This window comes from Herpailurus yagouaroundi, unplaced genomic scaffold, assembly GCF_014898765.1.
Source record: "Herpailurus yagouaroundi ecotype Mexico unplaced genomic scaffold, PumYag 162483, whole genome shotgun sequence".
Classification (NCBI taxonomy): domain Eukaryota; kingdom Metazoa; phylum Chordata; class Mammalia; order Carnivora; family Felidae; genus Herpailurus; species Herpailurus yagouaroundi.
The window spans coordinates 130,722-151,743 of NW_024423207.1; the positions used below are offsets into that span (position 1 = coordinate 130,722).

General features: G+C 34.9%; 1 protein-coding gene across 3 annotated transcripts; it reads right to left on the minus strand.

The window, feature by feature from the left end:
• Nucleotides 1–2,634: 2,634 nt before the first annotated feature.
• On the minus strand, nucleotides 2,635–18,626 carry LOC121026791 (von Willebrand factor D and EGF domain-containing protein-like). 3 transcript variants are annotated; one of them, XM_040469567.1, is made up of 11 exons: nucleotides 18,349–18,626; nucleotides 16,880–16,975; nucleotides 16,703–16,798; nucleotides 15,612–15,707; nucleotides 14,723–14,818; nucleotides 13,380–13,475; nucleotides 9,897–9,992; nucleotides 9,697–9,792; nucleotides 8,163–8,258; nucleotides 5,534–5,637; nucleotides 2,635–2,847 (listed from the first exon to the last, which is right to left on the minus strand). In XM_040469567.1, exons 1-11 carry the CDS (start codon nucleotides 18,545–18,547, stop codon nucleotides 2,833–2,835), a joined length of 1,086 nt encoding a protein of 361 aa, XP_040325501.1. In that variant the 5' UTR covers nucleotides 18,548–18,626; the 3' UTR covers nucleotides 2,635–2,832. The 3 variants fall into 3 exon arrangements, with proteins under 3 accessions (XP_040325501.1, XP_040325502.1, XP_040325503.1); XM_040469568.1 differs by lacking the exon at nucleotides 9,897–9,992; XM_040469569.1 differs by lacking the exons at nucleotides 9,697–9,792; nucleotides 9,897–9,992.
• Between the last annotated feature and the right edge of the window lie 2,396 nt (nucleotides 18,627–21,022).

Sequence of the window (21,022 nt, forward strand, 5' to 3'; positions counted from 1 at the left end):
TCTACAATCTGAATTCTTTTTGGAGAATGATTTATAAGGCAAAAATTGAAAGGTCCACATTTTAAAGTACTTTTGCTTAAATTGTCTAACAGTCATTATCTTCCAAGTATTATCCAAATGGATTTTGAATGAAACACTTTAAAGTTAATAAATGTGAAAATATCAACAAAAAGTAAGGAAAAATTAAATGTCTTCTCCATAAATTTATCAAATTACTTGCTTTTCTAAACTCAGATTATATTTCTAAAACATTACTTTCATTTGCATGAGTCATTAGCTTTCATAAGAAGTGCTCTTATATAAAATCTGTAAACCATAACATTTCTTCATTATTAGCATGTACAGGCCCATTAAATCTATTATAAATGGATAGTCTACTGATTAATATTGTAATTGTAACATGGGGTTCTTGGTGTGGATCTAGAAAATATTTATGAAAGATTTAAAAGTGTTAGTTTAGACATTTCAGAATAGATCCTTGAGTGATTATAACTTCTAGCCTTAAAAAGTATACACTGAAATTTAATTTAGTAAGGCTATTGATAAAGTTGCTATGCTGTTACAGAGCAAAGGTGACAAAGAGACAAATATTAAAATCATATCTATTTTTATTACATCTATTTTTGTAGGAATTTCAATTCTAATTATTAAATTTTAAAAAGTATTTTTATCTAGAGTACATTTTTCTTTATATATATGTATATATATATTTAATGTTTCTTTTGAGAGAGAGAGAGAGACAGACAGACAGACAGACAGCATGGTCGGGGGAGGGGCAGAGAGAAACAGAATCTGAAGCAGGCTCTAGGCTCTGAGCTGTCAGCACAAAGCCCGATGCCGGGCTCAAACTCACAAACTCTGAGATCATGACCTGAGTGGAAGTTAGATGCTTAACCGACTGAGCCACCCAGGACCCCTTCTAGTACTTACATTTTCATAAGAGTGTAAACATATAAGTACACACTAAGTGTCAAAGGTTTATTTTGCATTTATAATAATCTGTATTTTTAGTAATGAAATAAAATATAGTGAAACATTGTTTTCTTCAAAAATTCTTTAAACTACCTTTCAGCAAATATGAAATAAATTAAAATCTCTTTAATTCTGACATTGGATGCTATTACTTAAAAGGTTCTTCTCAACATTAGCATAATTTTATTCTAATAATGTCTTAGTCTTATAGTTTAAACATGGCTTAGGAACGCTCAGTATTTCCACTTAAAATAACAAAATGAGTTCTGTAAACTTGTATGATTTAAAATAAATATGTTCAAAGTAAAATAAAAGTATATTTGAAAAAGATAGTTTGAGGTCAAATCTGAGATAGGAAAGACTTATAACTGTATATAACCTATAATTATTTTTATCTCAAAGACAAATGTTTCAATTATATGTATATACCTTGTTGACTTTACCCACTTCCCCAACAGTTAATGTCATGAAATTTTGCTTCCATCAAGGATTCACTTTTTTTTTAAATTTTTTTTAACATTTATTTATTATTGAGAGACAGAGAGAGAGAGAGACAGAGCATGAGCATGGGAGGGGCAGAGAGAGGGGGAGACAGAATCTGAACCAGGCTCCAGGCTCTGAGCTGTCAGCACAGAGCCTGGCGTAGGGCTCGAGCCCATGAACCGTGAGATCATGATCTGAGCTGAAGTTGGAGGCTTAATTGACTGAGCCACCCAGGGACCCCTCTTTCATTATTTATAGAAAGACTTGATTTTGTGATCTTTTGTCTCTTGCTTCTACACCCAAATAGATCATGGTACCAAAAGAATGGAAAGTGAAACAGACATCTTCATGTCCTTTTTACATCTAAACACAATGAGCAAGTAAATCTTCTAAAACCAGAATTTCATTATTCCTTTCAACTTGTCCAGAAATGGTACAGGTCAGAGAAGTAGAAAGACTGGAGGTGGAAAATAGGCAAAACTAAATATGGTGTTTTTATCACAGAAAAATGATGGCGTGATCTCTGGAATATGGTCCAAAGCCACAAGATGCAGGGTATATCTTTTGTTAGCTCACTGTTGTCTCCCTGGTACTACTGTCAGTTACTTCTAAGGCTAGGACTACATTTTCCAGAACCCCCTTCTCTGTGTGTTTCTGGGTTAGGGTTTGCCAGTGAGAAAAGCTTTCCAGAGAGAGAGAAGATGGAAGTGGGAAGTCATTTTTTTCAGAGGTGTTTGCAGCTAGATATTTGGATAGATAAAAGATTCACAGTGGCTTCCCAGCAAATTTTCTGTAATGACAGCTTGAGACAGTCAGTGGAGTTTCTGAAGATTGTCAAGTATTGCAGCAGCTCCAAGAAAGCTGAAATCTGCTTGGTGCTTTAGGCTAACATCTTCAAGAACAATCTCTCTGACCTTCAGCAGTTGCTTTCCCGACCTCTACCTCCTCCTGTCCCCACCCTTACCCCCAACCCTTCCAACAATCCTGAGATTTCCTAATTCTGCTTTAAATACTTTATATCTGGGTACATCACATGGTTTCTGTTATGCTGACTGATCCCTAATGATAAAGACACCAACCATCACGGTAAGAATTGGGAGATATTCAGTTTATTAGATAATGTGAATGTCTTGAATATCGGATGCATCATCTCCATATGTAAATATCAAATCACATTTCAAAGTCAATTCAAATGACCTGGATTTCTTCTTTGCTTTTCTCTAACAATGACCAGATAACAGCATTCTACATTTGATTAGTTTCTTCAGTCTTCAAAATAATTTTAAAAATGATGTTCAAATAAACTTCAAGTAGTTATCTTCAACTTTTTCTGAATAAAATTTCCATTCTTAAGACAGGCTTGTGATATACTTGATATTAATGGCGTTTTGTCTGTAGTAAGAAGTGGGAAACCAAGTTTCAATGAATACAGGAAAACCACTTGACCCTTATTCATTGTTTGCTACCTCTTCCTCTCTGACGTGATACAAAAAGCTTTTGGTTCTACATTTGCTATTAGAGACCAAACACTGCTTTCGTAAAACTGAGGTCTAATCCAGATCTTATTTATTTAATTCTTTTAATGTTTATTTATTTTTGAGAAAGAGAAAGAACACATGCAGGGGAGGGGCAGAGAGGGAGACACACAATCCACAGCAGGCTCCAAGCTCTGAGCTGTCAGCACAGAGCCTGACACAGGGCTTAAACCCACGAACCGTGAGATTATGACCTGAGCCGAAGTTGGACACTTAACCGACTGAGCCACCCAGGTGCGCCCAGATTATATTTAAGTATCAAAATAGTTGTGACTAATTGGAGCTTGGATATTACATGACTCCACCTTGAAGAAAAATTACATTCAACAAACATCCCTGCTCAATAAAACCAAGCACGTTTTTTCCTGATACCCTTCAGGAAAAGACTGTTTTCAATGCGTTGCAACATTTCTCTCCAGTCTTTTTCCTCGTCCTTTTCCTTCTCCATGGCTCTCTATTCCTCTATTCAATGTAATAACCAGTAACAAACTGACATAGTGTTTTCTACACACCAGGCACATATGTGAACATAGTTAGTCCTTTAACAACCCTATGATTAGGTGTTATTAGTACCATATGACAGATGAAGAAGCTGAGACTTGGGTTCAATATCTTGCTGAAGGTCACAGAGTGAACAAGTGGCAGGTCCAATGCTAAATGTAATTAGCAGCTGGGCAGCAAGTTCTGAGGCCTCTCAAAGCCACCTACCCCTCTTTAGCACCTCTTTTGCCCATTTCTCCTTTCTTTGTATTCTTTGTTTCTGGCTAGTAATTCTCTGCTGTTGTTTTCATTGAAATTCTAGCAACCCAACCTAATCACTATCTTCCATTTCTTTTTTCCCCTCACTACCTCAGGATGCTTGAAGAAGGGCCAGGAAGGTAGGCCTGAAGGGAGCTGGGAGGAGCCAGGGAGGGTTCTGAATGCCCAAAACAGTAGTTGTTTTATTATTTTTTTCCTGCCTAAAAATTTGTTTTTTACCCTATGTTTTGGAGCCCAAGGAAAAATAAGTAAGTAAGTAAGTAAGTAAATAAATAAAAGTAATGACACCAATGAACAACTGAATAAAGCTCAAGTGAGAATTGAAGTCAAGAATTTGGATGAACAGGTTATAGTATTCAGGACATGTGGTCCCTGAGCTAGTCTCATTTTGTTTTCCTATTCCTTCTCCACGACTCTCTGTTCTTTCCTTCCTTAAAATGGCTCCAGGTACAGTCTGAGAAACGTCCCCATTAGAGGAGATGAAGATTATCTGAGGAAGGATTCAGGTAGTAAAGAAATAGATAAAAATAGATTACAGAGAAATCACCTAATTTAGTAAGTCAAAGTGGAGTTGAAAGCTTTTGAGCTCATGGAACTTTCTGTGCCATAAAAATCTCAAATAAAATGAAATAATACATGTGTAAAAGCTGTCTTTGAACCAGGGAATTCACATTTTTATTGTTTTTATTGTTCTCAACAACAGCTGATCAAACAGGCACTCAATAGCTTTTGTTTTCTGGTTTTCAAACCACAGTACTGTTATGAACTTGTTTTTGTTTGTGTTTTCAAAATGGAGGCCATATCCAACCAGGATGCATACCAGTGCAAGGAGAAACACATGTGCACGTCCACTTTGCCTCTAAGCTAGACTGATCCAGTATCACGCTTCAAAAAGAAAATTCCTTATCATTTTTCAAATTACAGGACTCCAGGATACTTTGATACTCACAACCCTTGGGCTTTCTGAAGTGCTAAATAGCATATAATTGCTTTTAAAATTAAAACCAATACAGATTAGGGGCGCCTGGGTGGCTCAGTCGGTTAAGCATCAGGCTCTGGATTTTGGCCCCATGTCAGGACTGTGCTGACAGCATGGAGTCTGCTTAGGATTCTCTCTTTCCCTTTCTCTCTCTGCCTCTCTTTTTTTTTTTTTTTATTATGCTAAGTGAAATAAGTCACACAGAGAAAGACAGATACCATATGTTTTTACTCATATGTAGATCCTGAGAAACTTAACAGAAGATCAGGGGGGAACGGAAGGGGGAAAAAAAACAAGTTACAGAGAGGGAAGGAGGCAAACCATAAGAGACACTTAAATACTGAGAACAAACTGAGGGTTGATGGGGGTGGGGGGGAGGGGAAAGTGGGTGATGGGCATAGAGGAGGGCACCTGTTCGGATGAGCACTGGGTGTTGTATGGAACCAATTTGACAATAAATTATATATAAAAAATATTTGTGGTGTCTTAAGTCCCTTTTGAAGAATATTATTCTCTTTCAGTTCCAGTGCCATAAAATAGAATAGTATTACACTTGAAAGTCATATCTACACATTGAAATCCTTTAAGTGAACATCAGAATTTTGAATAATAAGGTAACTACAATGACACAAAAACGATACTGTTTTTAGTTTCAGAGGCAAATAGTAAATCTGTGCATGTTTTTTATTTGGAAATCAATGAAAATCAAACAATAACACATAGATGTCAATTGCTAAGCAAAATATCTGAGTAGATAGCAGATAGCAATATCTAATATTTATTTTCCATTTAAAATTTAAAATACCTGTACTTTCTTTTCACATTTGGGTCCAGAATATCCATTGCGACAAGAACACACATTAGGAAATACACATCTGCCTCCATAAAGACACTTTTGTTTGCAAATTGCTGGAATATAAAAAAAATTACAATGACCATTCTTTGACACAAATGGTTGTGACATATTCTCTTCTGGTGGTCTGAAGCATGGTCATTAAGATTTTATGAATGACCAATGGTACTCCCATTCTTGTGCAGCCAAAACACACAGACACACATACTCACACACATCAAAAAACAAAACACCCAAAACTCAACACAACAGTTTCACAATTCTGTAAAGATATTATTAAAGCAAACAAAATTTTCATTGGCTACCTTTTAAACAGTGGCTATATGTTTTTGTTTTCTTTAGAGAGGAGATTCAAATCAGTAATATAAGCATTCATAATTTGCTTAATAATGTAGCTAAGATTTAAAAGACACAATGCAGTACTGGCCAGTGTATAGAAAACTGACAATTTAATATGCTATCATTGGAAGTTTCATGTGAAACAACTGTATTAGAAACTTCCTAAAGATTTTTACACCAGCAATTTCTTCCTCAGAATCTCTCCTCATGAAATTTAATTTTTTTTTCAACGTTTATTTATTTTTGGGACAGAGAGAGACAGAGCATGAACGGGCGAGGGGCAGAGAGAGAGGGAGACACAGAATCGGAAACAGGCTCCAGGCTCTGAGCCATCAGCCCAGAGCCCGACGCGGGGCTCGAACTCACGGACCGCGAGATCGTGACCTGGCTGAAGTCGGACACTTAACCGACTGCGCCACCCAGGCACCCCTCTCCTCATGAAATTTAAAAATACCTATATCTATCTCAATATAATTCAATATCAGTCTAGTTATCTATCATCTACCTAATGTATCCACCTATGTTATCATCTATCTACCTACCTACTTATAGAAAGAAAATGCTTATTATAGTAATAACTTGTAAATGACTACAATGTTCAACATTAGGGAAAAAGTCAAGTGAATTATCTATCTATCTATTTATTATATATATAGAATAGATATACATACAGTGGCATAGATTATATAATATTTTGTTCAAAGTTATGTGTTGAAGGACACAGAAAATGCTTTTAAGTCATATTAAGTGAAAATACGTATAATATACAATTACATACAATACAGTTATTTTTCATGAGAGAGGTATCTGCTTCCAGAGTTCATATTGAAAGCTTGCAAAATTCAAGAACAATATTCTCTTTGGTGGAAGTGCAGTATTAAAAGATTACGTTTTTATCAGTGATGCCATGTGTAGCTGGGCAGGCTGTGCAATACACAAAGCCCCACAGCTGAGGGAGTACTTTTCACACCAGAGACATCATAGATTTGCATATTTGTTACAATAGCTCTCCAGCAGACGGCAGTCAGACATCTTGGTCAAATAATGTCAATATACAGAGTTTCTGGAAGTTGGAAATTAAGTATTTTGAGGAAAGGGACTTTGAAAAATTCACACAGAAGTGCTTCAAGGTGGAAAAAAAAAAAGTGCACATCTTCAGGCTGTACTCAGAGTACCTCAATCCACACTTACTGGAGCATGTTTCCACATTAACGTGCTTCTAATATCTCATCATTCTCTTTCATGGTCCACAAAGACCTCTCTCCAGAATAAGCAGCCCAAATTAAGGGTGATGGCTCTTTTTTCTACCATTTTATCGCATATAACTCCCAATGAGAATTAGTGATTTTTGAGCACATATTTCTTAAGTATTAGAAGTGAATTCTTTGATAATATTTTCCTAAGATGAAAAATGTATAAATTGTAATAGCACTTACTAATAAAATACACTCTAAAAGTCATGAAAATTATATGTGAAATCTGTGATATATGGAAACAAGTGTGGTTCATAAGACATCAAAAAGCAGGGCAGGTATTTTTTGTAAAAACACATGGTCATTTTGCAACTGTATAATTTCAGTTTACAATACACTTGGATCACCAGTTTTAAGATGATATAATTATTGATCAATTGAAAATATTTGGAGGGTGAGACTTCTAGTTTTTCTCATGAAGCTAATCTTTGTTAATATTTTAACATGTTATTTCAAGTTTTCATAAATTTCAATATTAGATCCTTGATCTTCTTCAATACCCTGAGGCCCCATGAATGTAAAATTTTTAACTAAAACAAAAGGGAAATATACTAAAATACTAAAATCACAACAGGAATTTCTTTTGGATGGTAGAATGTGGGACAATTTAGTTTTTGGAACTTTTTCATATTTTCCATGATTTTCATGAGTGGTATGTATCTTTCTCATAATCTGAAAAAATATTGAAAGTTTATGCTAAAAACCTTCTTCACACCTGAGAGAACTTCCAAGATAGCCCAGAGACCATAATTTGGAGTTATCTGTGTCACACAAAATATTAACATATTTTACCAAATTTTCTTCTTTTAAATGGATATAACAATGAATGAAGATTTCCTTTTATTTCCAAAACCCCTTTTTTTTTTTTAATGTATAAGCATTATGGGATTTTTTTTCTCTATGATTTCTCCTCACATTACACTTTGTTTAATAACTGTAACAGATTCAGGTTCAGAACATAGAGTAAAAAACAAATTTTGTAGGCTTACGTATTTGACACTGCACTCCTTCCCATGCGGTAGGACAGTGGCATATACTGGGAGCTATACATTCGCCACCATTTTTACATTTCTGAAAGCAGATAGCTGCAAATAGAAATACAAACAAATTAACAATTTAATTTGCCAGTCAAGTACTCACATAAACCACAAAAAAATTCACTGAAGAAAAAAAAGAGAAACAGTTAAAAGTTAATGACTTAAAGGAGCTTTTCCCTTAACATTTTATCAAGAACATTTTCCAATGTCACTGCTGATTCTTGAATAAGGTGATTTTAATGGTTGTATAATGTTCCACTGATCGAATGCATCGTGATTTAACTTTTCCTCAATTTGTGGGACATTGGTGTTACGTCTTATTTTTCACCTTGACCAGCACATTATAATAGCTGCTAATTTTATAGAGTAATTTATAAAAAGGGGAAAAAATGAAACGTTTGAATGAGGAGAGCTGTTATCAACTCTAAACCTAGCCAGAGTTGAAAGTAGAGTGACCCACCTTGGAAGGTTCTGAATTGGTTGGCCTGAGATGCAGTCATGGAATCTGTAATTTTCTTTTTAATGATTTATTTATTTTTTTTTTTTAAGAATTTTTTTTTCAACGTTTATTTATTTTTGGGACAGAGAGAGACAGAGCATGAACGGGGGAGGGGCAGAGAGAGAGACACAGAATCGGAAACAGGCTCCAGGCTCTGAGCCATCAGCCCAGAGCCCGACGCGGGGCTCGAACTCACGGACCGCGAGATCGTGACCTGGCTGAAGTCGGACGCTTAACCAACTGCGCCACCCAGACGCCCCTATTTTTATTTTTGAGAGAGAGCGCACGTGAGTGGGGGAGGGGCAGAGAGAGAGAGGGGAACAGAAGATCTGAAGTGGGCTCTGTGCTGACAGTGGAGAGCCCGAGGTAGGGCTCAAACTCACAAACTGTGAGATCATGACCTCAGTCAAAGCTGGACGCTCAACCCAGCCACCCAGGTGCCCCGGAATCAGGAATTTTTTACACCTTCCCCTGACCCTTCCTTAGAGAGGGAGACAGGACTTAAAGAACTTGTCATGTATCATGGCAATCAAAGTGGACAGACTGGAAAATACAGCATATCCTCTTTCTCTGCTAGCCTGAAGAAATGAATTCAGAACAGTTGGCATTTCACTCCAGTTCACAAAAAAATCCCCTAAAGTAGGAACAAAGAATCAAAAATAAAAACAAAACAAAACAAAAGAAAATGCCCTGTGTAGTAAATTCTGCTTGATGTTCTCATGTGGATGTAGCATTTAAGAGTATTACTCTTGGGGCTCCTGGGTGGCTCAGATGGTTAAGTGTCCGACTTCGGCTCAGGTCATGATCTCACGGGTTCGTGAAGTTTGGGTTCCGCTTTGGGCTCTGTGCTGACAGCTCAGAGCCTGGAGCCTACTTCAGATTCTATGTCTCCCTCTCTCTCTGCACCTCTCCCCACTTATACTCTCTCTCTTTAACGTTTAAAGCAAATAAACATAAAAAAAATTTTTTTAAGAGTATTCTTCTTACGTGTGTTGCATTGTTTCCCTCTCCAGCCAGAAGGACAAGAGCAAATGTTTGGTCCTACACATTTTCCTCCATTCATGCACATGGGATCACAGATACCTTAAGGTAAAAGCATGAAATATCAGCCCTCAAATGGCAATAGTTTAGCTATTTAAAGTGTTTGCTTTACCTGTAGTTAAAAAACACATTTAGTGGTATCTTACTTTTTTGGCATCTCCTACCAGTGTATCCTTCACGACAGGTGCACACATTATTTCTCATGCAGCGGCCACCATTCTTACAGGGAGGGTGACAGATAGCTAAAAGAACACATGGCAGCAATCTGAGAATACTCCATATTCAATTATTATATATTACATATTGCATCATGTGCTTGTTATCTATGGGGCCATAAGGCAGAGAAATGTGCTATTAAAATAAAAGATCACATCTGCAAATCATTAACACTATCCTTTCTAAATCATAAAATCCAATGCTTATAGCTTTAAGCAGCTAGTGGATTAGCACAATTTGAAAGGTATTGATGAAGTATTCATAACAAATGGCATCTTTGATATTATAGTGCTTAAATCACAAACCTTATCTTATGATTCACCTTTCTTAGAAGTAAAGAGTAAAATGATCCAGGCAGAACCAAGAAAGTGAGTCATAACCTAGCTCAAAATAAGAAATGCACCTATTCCTGTGGAAAATAGAAAAATCCCAACAATATATCATATGATTTTCAGAAAATAATTTTTAGTTGACTTTTGAATACCTAACTGAGGTCATAAAGGCAGAGCTTAGTATGTGACTTACTCCTAAAAAACTTAGTGAAAAATCCTTTTAACAATAAATCCCTGGCTTTGTTAGGAATATTTATCAGATAACCTTGACTACATTGTACTAGTATCTTCTATGTATATGCTTCTGCTTCATGGAATTCAGAAGTTAATATTTATCATCTTTTATGAGAAGATTTATATTGCTTCATGTTTCTTGCAGATATGACAATAAATGCCTTTATTTAAAAAAATAATACATAGGCAAACCCGCCTAACAAGAAATTTATTTTTTTCTCTAAATGATAATTAAATGGATTTTAATTTGTATTTTAAAAACAAATGTCAAATTAACTGATTTTGGTAACAAGGCTATCGTAGACTAATTCCCAGTTTTGAATTAGATCCATCTTTAAGAGCTACTTTATTTCCAGTCTAAGAAAAGAAATCAACTAATTTCAAATGGATTCAAAACTGAAAATAATTTAGTACTTTATGTATAAAAACAAAATAACTGAATGATTTTAGCAAATGGATAATTTCCACTCTTTTAGTTTGAACCTTTTCTGATTAATGCTTCAGTCTACTTTCCCTGGTGTTTATTTGGTACTTTTTATAAAAAGTACATTTTCTGCTTCCTAGTCTTAATACAACTTAGATCATTTCTAGTATTAGAAAAAAAATGTATTTGTTCTATTGCAAAAACACAGTAGGAAATACTTATGGTTAGAAATTTAAAACTAAAACAAAAATAAAAAAACAATATATAATGGGTAACCTTGCTATAATCAATACTCATCCATACCACAAAACTTGAGTGTAGAGATAAATACTACATTTACACAACAAAACATATGTAAATAAAGTAATATAAAGAGATTATATATTAATATAAAGGTTTGATCTTCTCCACATCTAGTCCCATTTTAGGAAAAGGAAGTTTAGGAGAAAATCTACCTACATATATACCTATATATTCTCTAGGCCTCACACAGATATTCCATGAGACTCCAAAGGGAGCTAAGTAATCCAGCCTCACCTACCATGTGGAATGGACTCATGACATTCAAGGATTTGAAGGATATAAAATGTATTTAGACAACTCTCCAGTGACACATTATAAGCCTTGATTATGAATGGAGTAGTTTAACTCTTTCGTTATGTCTCTGGTTCAATTTTTATCTTCCTCATTTGAAATCCTATAGAACACACAATATCTTGTGTGGATAAATATTTTATCCATTTTCTGCATATTTTTATTCAGTGACTTTGAATGTGTATACCATTTTCCCTTCCCACCATTTGGGCTCACAGAGGCTCATGAGAGGATGTGATCTGATAAGAATAAAGCTAATGTTTTTTATTTCTTCTGCATCTCCTGTAGCATTTCTTAAAAACAATTGTACTATTATTCATGGTAGCCAGCCATGCACTTACAGTATGTACGTCTCGCTCCTTATGGCAACTGTGTGGTTCAAATCTAAAAAGTCAGGAAGTCTGATGCTGGAGACTTTGATTTCAAAATCCATGCCAGCTAGGAGGTTTTAGAGGCCAGCTAATTCCAAAACCTTTTAACATATGTTCAACAGATGCTTTTTAGTTCAATACTTAATAATTTAGAGATTTCCTCCTTTCTCAGTAATACTGCTGGCACATAAGTTTTAGAGACATTTTCTCACTATATCTTACATCTACTGCAAGGAGCATGAGAGATACCAGCTTTTATATCCCTCTTAAATTCTGAGTCAAAACTATACCTATAACTCAGAAATATGGGGTTAGACATAGTCACTTGGTTTTCAAGGTTTGCTTTAACGTGGTTTTTACATCTTCCCATTTCACAAAGTGGTTCCTTGAAGGAAATCTTAACTAGAGGAACTCATTTGCTACGCCTGTACTTCAGTGGTAGTTTGTTCTCTACCTCATCTGCAACCTAAGAATCCCAGTCAACCTCCAAATAAAAGAAATTAAATCACTTCAAAGTATAACATGCCCCAAAAAGAATATGTTTTAGGAATTAAATTAGGACAGCCTCTGACACATTTTACTAAAAAATCTATTCTGCATTTTGCAAAAGTTCAAAGATACGAAGATGTGGAAAATACAGTTTAAATTTCATTTATTGACATTAACTCATACCTACACTGTCATCCTCAGGACATGCTCATTATTCTGAAAAAATCCATCACATTTCTATATCAGCGAAAGTATTGAAATAGCAGGCCACGAAGGGGGGGGGGGAACGATGCATCTGTATGACCTGATATCACCTTGCCCAGTGCTGTGCATAGCTAACTTTTCACAAGTGTTTAATAAAACTAATGTTGAGAGATCATGAGGTAATAGTGGGCATTAGTGGACCATAAATCAAACATTTTTGCTGTGAGGGCAGAAAAAATGACACCATTGCATGCAACAGACTCCAAGAGAATTTTGCTTATTTGGTTCACACCTTGATCCTACAAAACTGCATGGACAAGTGCCAAAATTGGGAGCCTAATGTATAGTGAATAAATGTAAGTATTTTATTTAAAAATTTTTTTAATGTTTATTTATTTTTGAAAGAGACAGAGACAGAATGCGAGTGGGTTGGGGCAGAGGGAGAGGGAGGCACAGATTCTGAAGCAGGCTCCAGGCTCTGAGCTGTCAGCACAGAGCCTGACATGGGGCTCGAACTCACAAGCTGTGAGGTCATGACCTGAGCTGAAGTCGGATGCTCAACCGACTGAGACACCCAGGCACCCCAAATATAAATATTTTATATAATAACTCATACATTTTCAGGATCTGGTCATTAAGCAGCCACAACTGTAACATCACAAGAAAGAGAAAAAAATAGCACTGTCCCCTTTGATACTTGTCTTGTGTTTACTCAGAGTTCTGTTTATGCCTTTCTCTTTGTATTCATAAAGAAAGAATAATTACCATTCTGACACTGCGCACCAAAGAATCCATTTGGACAGAAGCAAGTGTTTGGCTTATCACAGGAACCACCATTGAGGCAAACAGGGTCACACAAAGCTAATGAACAGCAGGGGGAAGAGAGACCATAAAAGTTTTATTATTTAAAAAATGAAAGCTGCACTGAAGTACAAAATGGTGCCTAATGAAATATTTTATTTTTACTGCAAGGAAAAGCCATAACCTATAATTAATTTGACTTTGCCAAACATAAGAGGAATAAAATAAGTGGATAATAGCTTTGAAAGTCTGTTCACTAAGTTTACAAACAATACCAAGCTAAGAATATGGAGGTTATGATTAGAATTCAGAATTCCCTCTGCAAGCTGAAAACAATGATGGGAAATTAGAAGACATTTCAGCACTAACTGGACAGTCTGTAATCCACTCAAATACACTTCTTTAGGCCTCCATCTCAATTCAATTAGGAACACTGTGCTCAAGTCCTAGCACACTCAAAAGCATTCTGCTTAGCTTCTTTACCTTTGTTCCCCTTTGAGAGGCACCCCTAATTCCATTTTCCAACTCAGACTTTACCCATTCTCCAAAGTCTACCTCAATACTATCTTCTTCCAAACTGCACTTGCCAGAATGAATTTCTGTCTTCTCTGCTTCCAAGGAACTGTGCATTAATTACATTACCTATTATAATCCAACTTGTACCACAGTCATTTAAAATTATTGTATCCTGTGTCTTCTTCACTAATGACATGCTACTTGAAGTCAAAGCAAAAATCAAATTGATCTTTGTTTCCCCTTGGATCATGCTTCACACATAGTTCGCAAACTATAAACATTAAGTTAAACTTATGTTCAGAAAAGTCATTAGATCACAATGGAATAAATTAAACACAGATAACTGCAAACATTGCTGGCAAAAAATTAAGCCTGATACTCTGATAAAGACATGGAATAGAGTGATGGTGTCGTTTAATTCAACTGCTTGAATGTTTCTTGAAACAGAATGTCTGTGCTGTGATAAAAAAAAAAACGTGAAAGAGATTGAAGATTGAGATGTAACACATATTTATTTCTCTCCATTATAAGGCAAGTGGATGATGAGAATATAAAGGCATAAAAAACAAAAAAAAGAAGTACTGGTTGGGCTAGATAACACTAAAGCTGAAATATACTCTATGGCCTGATACAGGAAGAAAAAGAATAAAAATAAAAGATACTTTTATTAAAACTTCATACTAATCTTGTCAGATTAGTTTAATGCTTTTGGGTGCTGGTTTAGGACATTGGTGCATTTAACATTTTTTTTTTTTACCTGACTTATTCATTGAAAAAAATCCTGATTTTACCTGTACCACAAGTAGGTCCCGACCAGCCAGGCTTGCACTGGCAAATATCTGGTGTAAGACATTCACCTCCATTTTCACAGTGCCTGTTACAAATCACTAAGATCACAGAATAAAAATAAAAGCAAGCTAAATTAGGCTTGGAATTGGTCATGTTATTGGGTATTATCTAGGTAGCTCATAACTGCCAATCATATCCTCTAATGAATAAATTCAGAGAGAAAAATAAAAATAACCTATTCCTTGGCTTTAAATGGTCTCCAATTGTCACATTCAGTTACTTTTTGGTAACAGAGTTGGGGAAAGAAGAAAATCATTGAGCTGAATGGTAAATAAGAGTTGGCTATTTAAGAAAATTATTAGTTACTAATGAAAATAATTTTAGATATAAATAAACAAGATAAACTTATAGGCAAATCAACAAACTGGAATTCTTATTATCTCTAAGAAATGGTCATGGATAGGGTAAGGAGAGAGTTGTTTACAAGAACAAACTTCTTTATCTTAGTACTGGAATCCAGTGTTCCCAGTGGCATACAGAATAACAACTGTCATAATAAATCATGAATGTATGTTTGTTCGTTTTTTTAATGTTTATTTATTTTTGAGAGAGAGACAGAACGTGAGTGGTGGAGGGGCAGAGAAAGAGGGAGACACAGAATCCGAAGCAGGCTCCAGGCTCTGAGCTGTCAGCACAGAGCCTGACACGAGGCTCGAACTTATGAACTACAAGATCATGACCTGAGCTGAAGTCGAATGCTTAATTGACTGAGCCACCCAGGTGCCCCAGGAATGTATATTTTTTAGTGTTTGGGTTTACCTTAGTATTAAAGGCATCAACTATTAAAAGGAGCAGTTTCATTACATTAGGCTGCAAGAGAGTTTTGCTTACTTGTTTCACACCTTGGTCCTACAAAACCATAAGGACAAGTGCAGAGATTTCCAGCCAAGCAGGTGCCACCATGTCGACAAGGTGGACTACAATGTTCTACAGACAAAAATTATGTTATTAAGTCAGATCATAATTAAGAATATATATGTTTATATTTATGAATCATAGCCACAATAAACTGTGTTGTAAAAGCAATTTATAATAAACTCGGCTTGCTTTTACTATGAAATTTAGTTCTGTGGGATTGACCATACAAGTTGATACTCTCAAAACACCAACAAATCATCATCATGTTTTGGTTTATAAAACTGTTGGTTAACTGAATGGAAATATACCATGTTAGGTTTCTTCTGCAAAGTGAGACACACACTCCTCCCCTAAAAATAGAATACTTCTATATTTCCATAATTATTTTCCTATGTCATCGATATTACATGTTTCTATTAGTTCACGCTGGATTTACTTTAATTTGTTATTTTGTACCTTGCCTTGCCATGGAAGTATTTAGTGTGGTTCTTAGATTATTAATAATTATTTGTACTGTCTATCAAAGTATATTCTTTAAAACATTAAAAATAACAAATGTGTTTCTTTAAAATATTTAAAAAATGTCATTTAAGAAACTCCCCTCTTAAGATTTCAACCAAAGTAATAAAATTATGTGCCTATAGACGTTTTTAAAAATCACTTTTTAGGATTCTTTTTATTACCTAATATCTTCTAATTATTTGGTATTTAGCACTTTCTTGGAGTCATGTTTGACAAGTCATTCAATAATCAGGTGTCCTTTACTTGAAGCTAAAATATATGTAGGGATATGGCACCTTAAAACCAAATATCCAAGATATTTCCGAAGACAATTTTACCAAGGACAAATAAGCTATTACTCTTTGGATTTCTAATGAAATTGAAGTTTTTAAAATCTTCAAATAAATTATTTTTAGAAAACATTAAAAAGCTTAGACATCCTCCCCAACATTAATGAATATATATGAGTAAAGACACAGTAAAACGGAATTATCTTTTTAAAAAAGCTTTAAAAAAGTGTTTTATCTTGGCTCTATTATTTGATTTTTAATTTGAATTATCACCTTCATCACAGGTTGCTCCAGCACGCCCTGGGGGACATTCACAAATGTTAGGCTTAATACATTTTCCATGGTTTTTGCAATCAGGATGACATAGAGCTGTATAAAAAAAAGCTCAGGTTTTAGAAATATCAATTATCAATTAAATTCATTATGCAAACTAACAAGTTCTATACCTACCAGTTTGGCAGTTAGAGCCAGCATAACCAGGTTTACATTTGCATATGTTTGGGGCAACACACTCCCTGCTTTTCCCACATGGGTGTCTACAAATGGCTGCAAAAATCAAAGGAAAAAGGATGAATTGTTGATACATGTTGCCCATAGACTTACTTGTAAGAAAAGTAAAAATCTCTGAAATTTGAAAATTTTGACGCTGCTTATTAAAGCAATAACCATTGCATTTATCCATAAAGTTATTTTCCCCCTTATATTTGTTTTACTATTAGAATGACTGAAGAACATGATTAATATGGTCAGAAATAAGTGTCATAGGTGGTAATTACTCCCTTTGCGAGGCCTGATGTTGAAGATGGCTGCTAACCAGAAATGGGATTCCAGTCTTTTCACAGAGGTCAATAAAGTTCCAGATACTGATCAGATAAATGCTGGTAAATGTCAGAAATAATCAGAATTTCAAAGAGCAAGATACTAGGACCACATCTTAAGTTTACAGGTTTGTATTCCTTAAGCTTCTTGAAGTGCTTGATATATTCTAAATATTAGGCATTTAATGTTTTTCTGAGGTGACCAAAAAGTATGTGGTTGTTAATATGGAGTTTTATATTATGAACATATAAGTCCTGAAAGTCATTATTATCACTATTCCTACAAACAAACAAACAAACAACGTACCTCTCAGTAATACCGACAACAAGGGAATATCCCAACAGCTCTATTGCTTAAGTTGGTCTCAAACAAATCAAAACACAAGCAACACAAAACAGTAATAACAAAATAACAACACAAAATAGCTTCAACAGTGTTAAAGCTAAAAATTTGAGTTGCATCTAGGAAAACAATACTGATAATTATGAAAAGAAGTAAACGCTCCTTTCAAAATTAAAGTGATGCCCAACTTGTTTTTTCCTCAAGAGCTGGAAGAAATACAGAGAAACACAGTTTATGCAAATAAGCAAATATGCCAGAATTAGTAATTTAAAGTGCTAAATGCCCATTGTGAGATGAAAAGAACCCAGACAACAATGTTATTCACATCCTTTTTTTATCTCTTTAGCTGCTTAATGCTAGGAAAGTCAGTTAGCCCTCTAAGGCTCTGTGTTCTCATCTGAATGATGGGAAAAATAACACTCAATACAGGGAGTCTTTATGGATTATATGACATAATTGATACAGAATGTTTCTATAGACCTTGGAACACAGTAGATACCCAAAAACATATTTATACTATATTATATAGTTTATAGTACTATATAATAGAAACGTTCTTTCTAAAAATAATGCAGGAACACCCATGTTAATTTTTTTGAAATGTGAAGAGGGGATACACAAACAATAAATAAATAAATAGAAATTGGTGAAATAAATGGAGTAAATAGAAATTAATACATAAAAAAGAATCTCTTCTTAATTACTTAAATGTGAACTAATTAGTTTTCTTTCTATCTTCTAAAGAATTTTCATACTACCTCTGCAATTGATACCATCTCCGTAATATCCAAAGGGGCATCGTCCACATCGGAAATGACCATCTGCAGTTGGCACACAGGAAACACCAAGAAAACAAGGAGATTCAGCACAAGTTGATATTTTGGTCCATCCAGGCTTTTCTGGCAAAACAGTGATGGCTCTAGTAACTGATGATGTAAACTCATCCTTAAATTGCATGTAACCTTGGGCAGACCTGTTGATTTGAGAATTATGCCCTCCTGCCTCTGTTTGGATGGTACTCGGTGTAACATCCTTTGCTTTAGCATGGGAACTGTTTGGGTTAATGCTTAAGGAACTTGGGTGTTTCACAGAAACTACCAGTTCCTCCAGACTGAGATTTGTAGTTATAGTATGATCCGCATGTTCAAAACCTGATATCTGATGGGAAATAACTTTCTCTGAATTATTCATCTGAGAGGTAACTGCTTTTAATGAGAAACGTGAGATGTCACTGGTTGTGTCCAAGAACTTTTTGACAGTAGCAGGACCGTGGGTAAAGTTCACACCAACCAGTGAATGATCTGTTGATGGTGGCGGAAATTTTATACCTAACAACCAAAAAAGAAACGGAAAGGTTAGTAACATTTATTAATGTTCTGCCCTTCCCACTATATTTAACATTAAGTAATTCATTCCTTCACATAATGTCTGGTGCATGTATACCATTACACTAGGAGCAATGGGGTAATAATAAGTCATCATACAGTCCCTGCCTTCAAGGGATTTATAATCTTTTTGGATACACAGGAACATAGAATATTAAACATTATAAAAGTTAAAAAACAATAAATAATAATTTTATTTAAGAGTTAGAAATAGCCAACAAACAATACTGACCACTTCATACACTGCAGTTCACAGCAAAGAAAGCATAGTGTTGTCAATAATGGACATGTGAGCAACTCATAATGATAATCTGAAGAAAATTTTTATTATATTTTACTTATTTATTTTATGTTAGTAGGCTTCATGCCCAGCATGGAGTCCAATGCGGGGCTTGAACTCACGACCCTGAGATTAAGGCCTGAGCTGAGATCAAGAGTTAGATGCTTAACTAACTGAGTCACTCAGGTGCCCCAGAAAAATTTAACTTACACAAACATACTATGTATAATTTTAAACTAAGAAGTCTGAGATCTTGATGAGATAAACACATTTTTTTTTGTAAAATATAAATGATTAAACTGGTGGAAGAAAAAATAGAGGAGTTGATAGAACAATTACCATGAAAGGAAAAAAAATAATCCAAAGTCGCCCCCAAAAATGATGCCAGGAAGGATGATCTAATGGAAAAAAATTACCAAATAATCAAGGAAAGACTGTTTTACAAAACTCTTGCAATGCAGAGAAAGAGATGAAAGTTTTAAAAACATTTGATGAAGTGGCATAATCGTTGAGTCAATATTATTTATTAAAATACATAAGCATTTAATGAAATGCTAGCAAATCAAATGCAGCAGTGTGGTTACAGATTACTACATCAGGATAAATAAACTTGTATCTCTACTAATTGAATTATATTACATAATTATATAGTTACATTACATAATAAAGAATGCAGTGTAAAATAATGTTAAAAAATGATCTGATACCATTTTCTGTTGAAAACATTCTAAAAAAGTTAGCCTAAGGAAACATTAACAGAAACTGCAGGAAGTAATAAATGCTGAAAAACTGATAAAATTTAAAAACTACTTCTAATTTAAAACTAAAGAGAATTCTGAGAAATCAACAAGTAAAAGGAAAATTCTTCAACTGGATGAAGGATTTCTAGCAGAAATCTACTGTGGTATCATACTTAATGGTGAAACATGAAAAGAATTTCCATTAAAACCATTAAGAAATAATTCCCTGCCTAAACACTTTGCACTGGAGGTCCCAGCCATTACAATGAGGACCCAAGTTTGAGAACTGAGACTCTATAGTCAGACTGCTCAGGTTCAAATCTCTCTTCTTTTACAACGTCTATCAGCCTGAACAGATAACCCATCTATGGCTCTGTACAGATTAGTAACTTCCGCAAAATGGAAATAAGAACAGTTACTGTCTACAGCTATTGAAAGGACTGAATAATATATAAATAATATTTGTCTAGAGCTGATATGTTGTAAATACAGGCTAACTATTATAATGAGAAAGTAAGAGGAAGAGACAAATTGGCAAGACGTATTGTTTATTTATAAAACCAACAAAGAGACCCAACTATAAAAATAGCGTAATATGAGTGTTTAGTAAGGCAATTGGATGTATGAATAAATTAAAATCAAGACAGCTTTCCTATGTTGCAGTAATCTACAATGATATTCTGCAAAATAAACAAGTGCAATGATATCTCACAAGATGAATAGCTAATGTTACATAAGGCAAAGGCATAAAGAAAGCTAATGTAAAATCTGTAAGGCCTTTATAAAGACAATCAGAATATTAATCAAATAGAACAAGACTTATAAAGACAGCAGAATGGAAAAGGAAAGGCTGTATGAAATAATGAGCTTCTTATTATTTTTAGAGTTTGAGCAGATGTTGGACGACCAGGGAGTTATAAAATGTAACTTTAAAATGGTCACTTCAGGGGCGCCTGGGTGGCACAGTCGGTTAAGCGTCTGACTTCAGCCAGGTCACGATCTCGCGGTCCGTGAGTTCGAGCCCCGC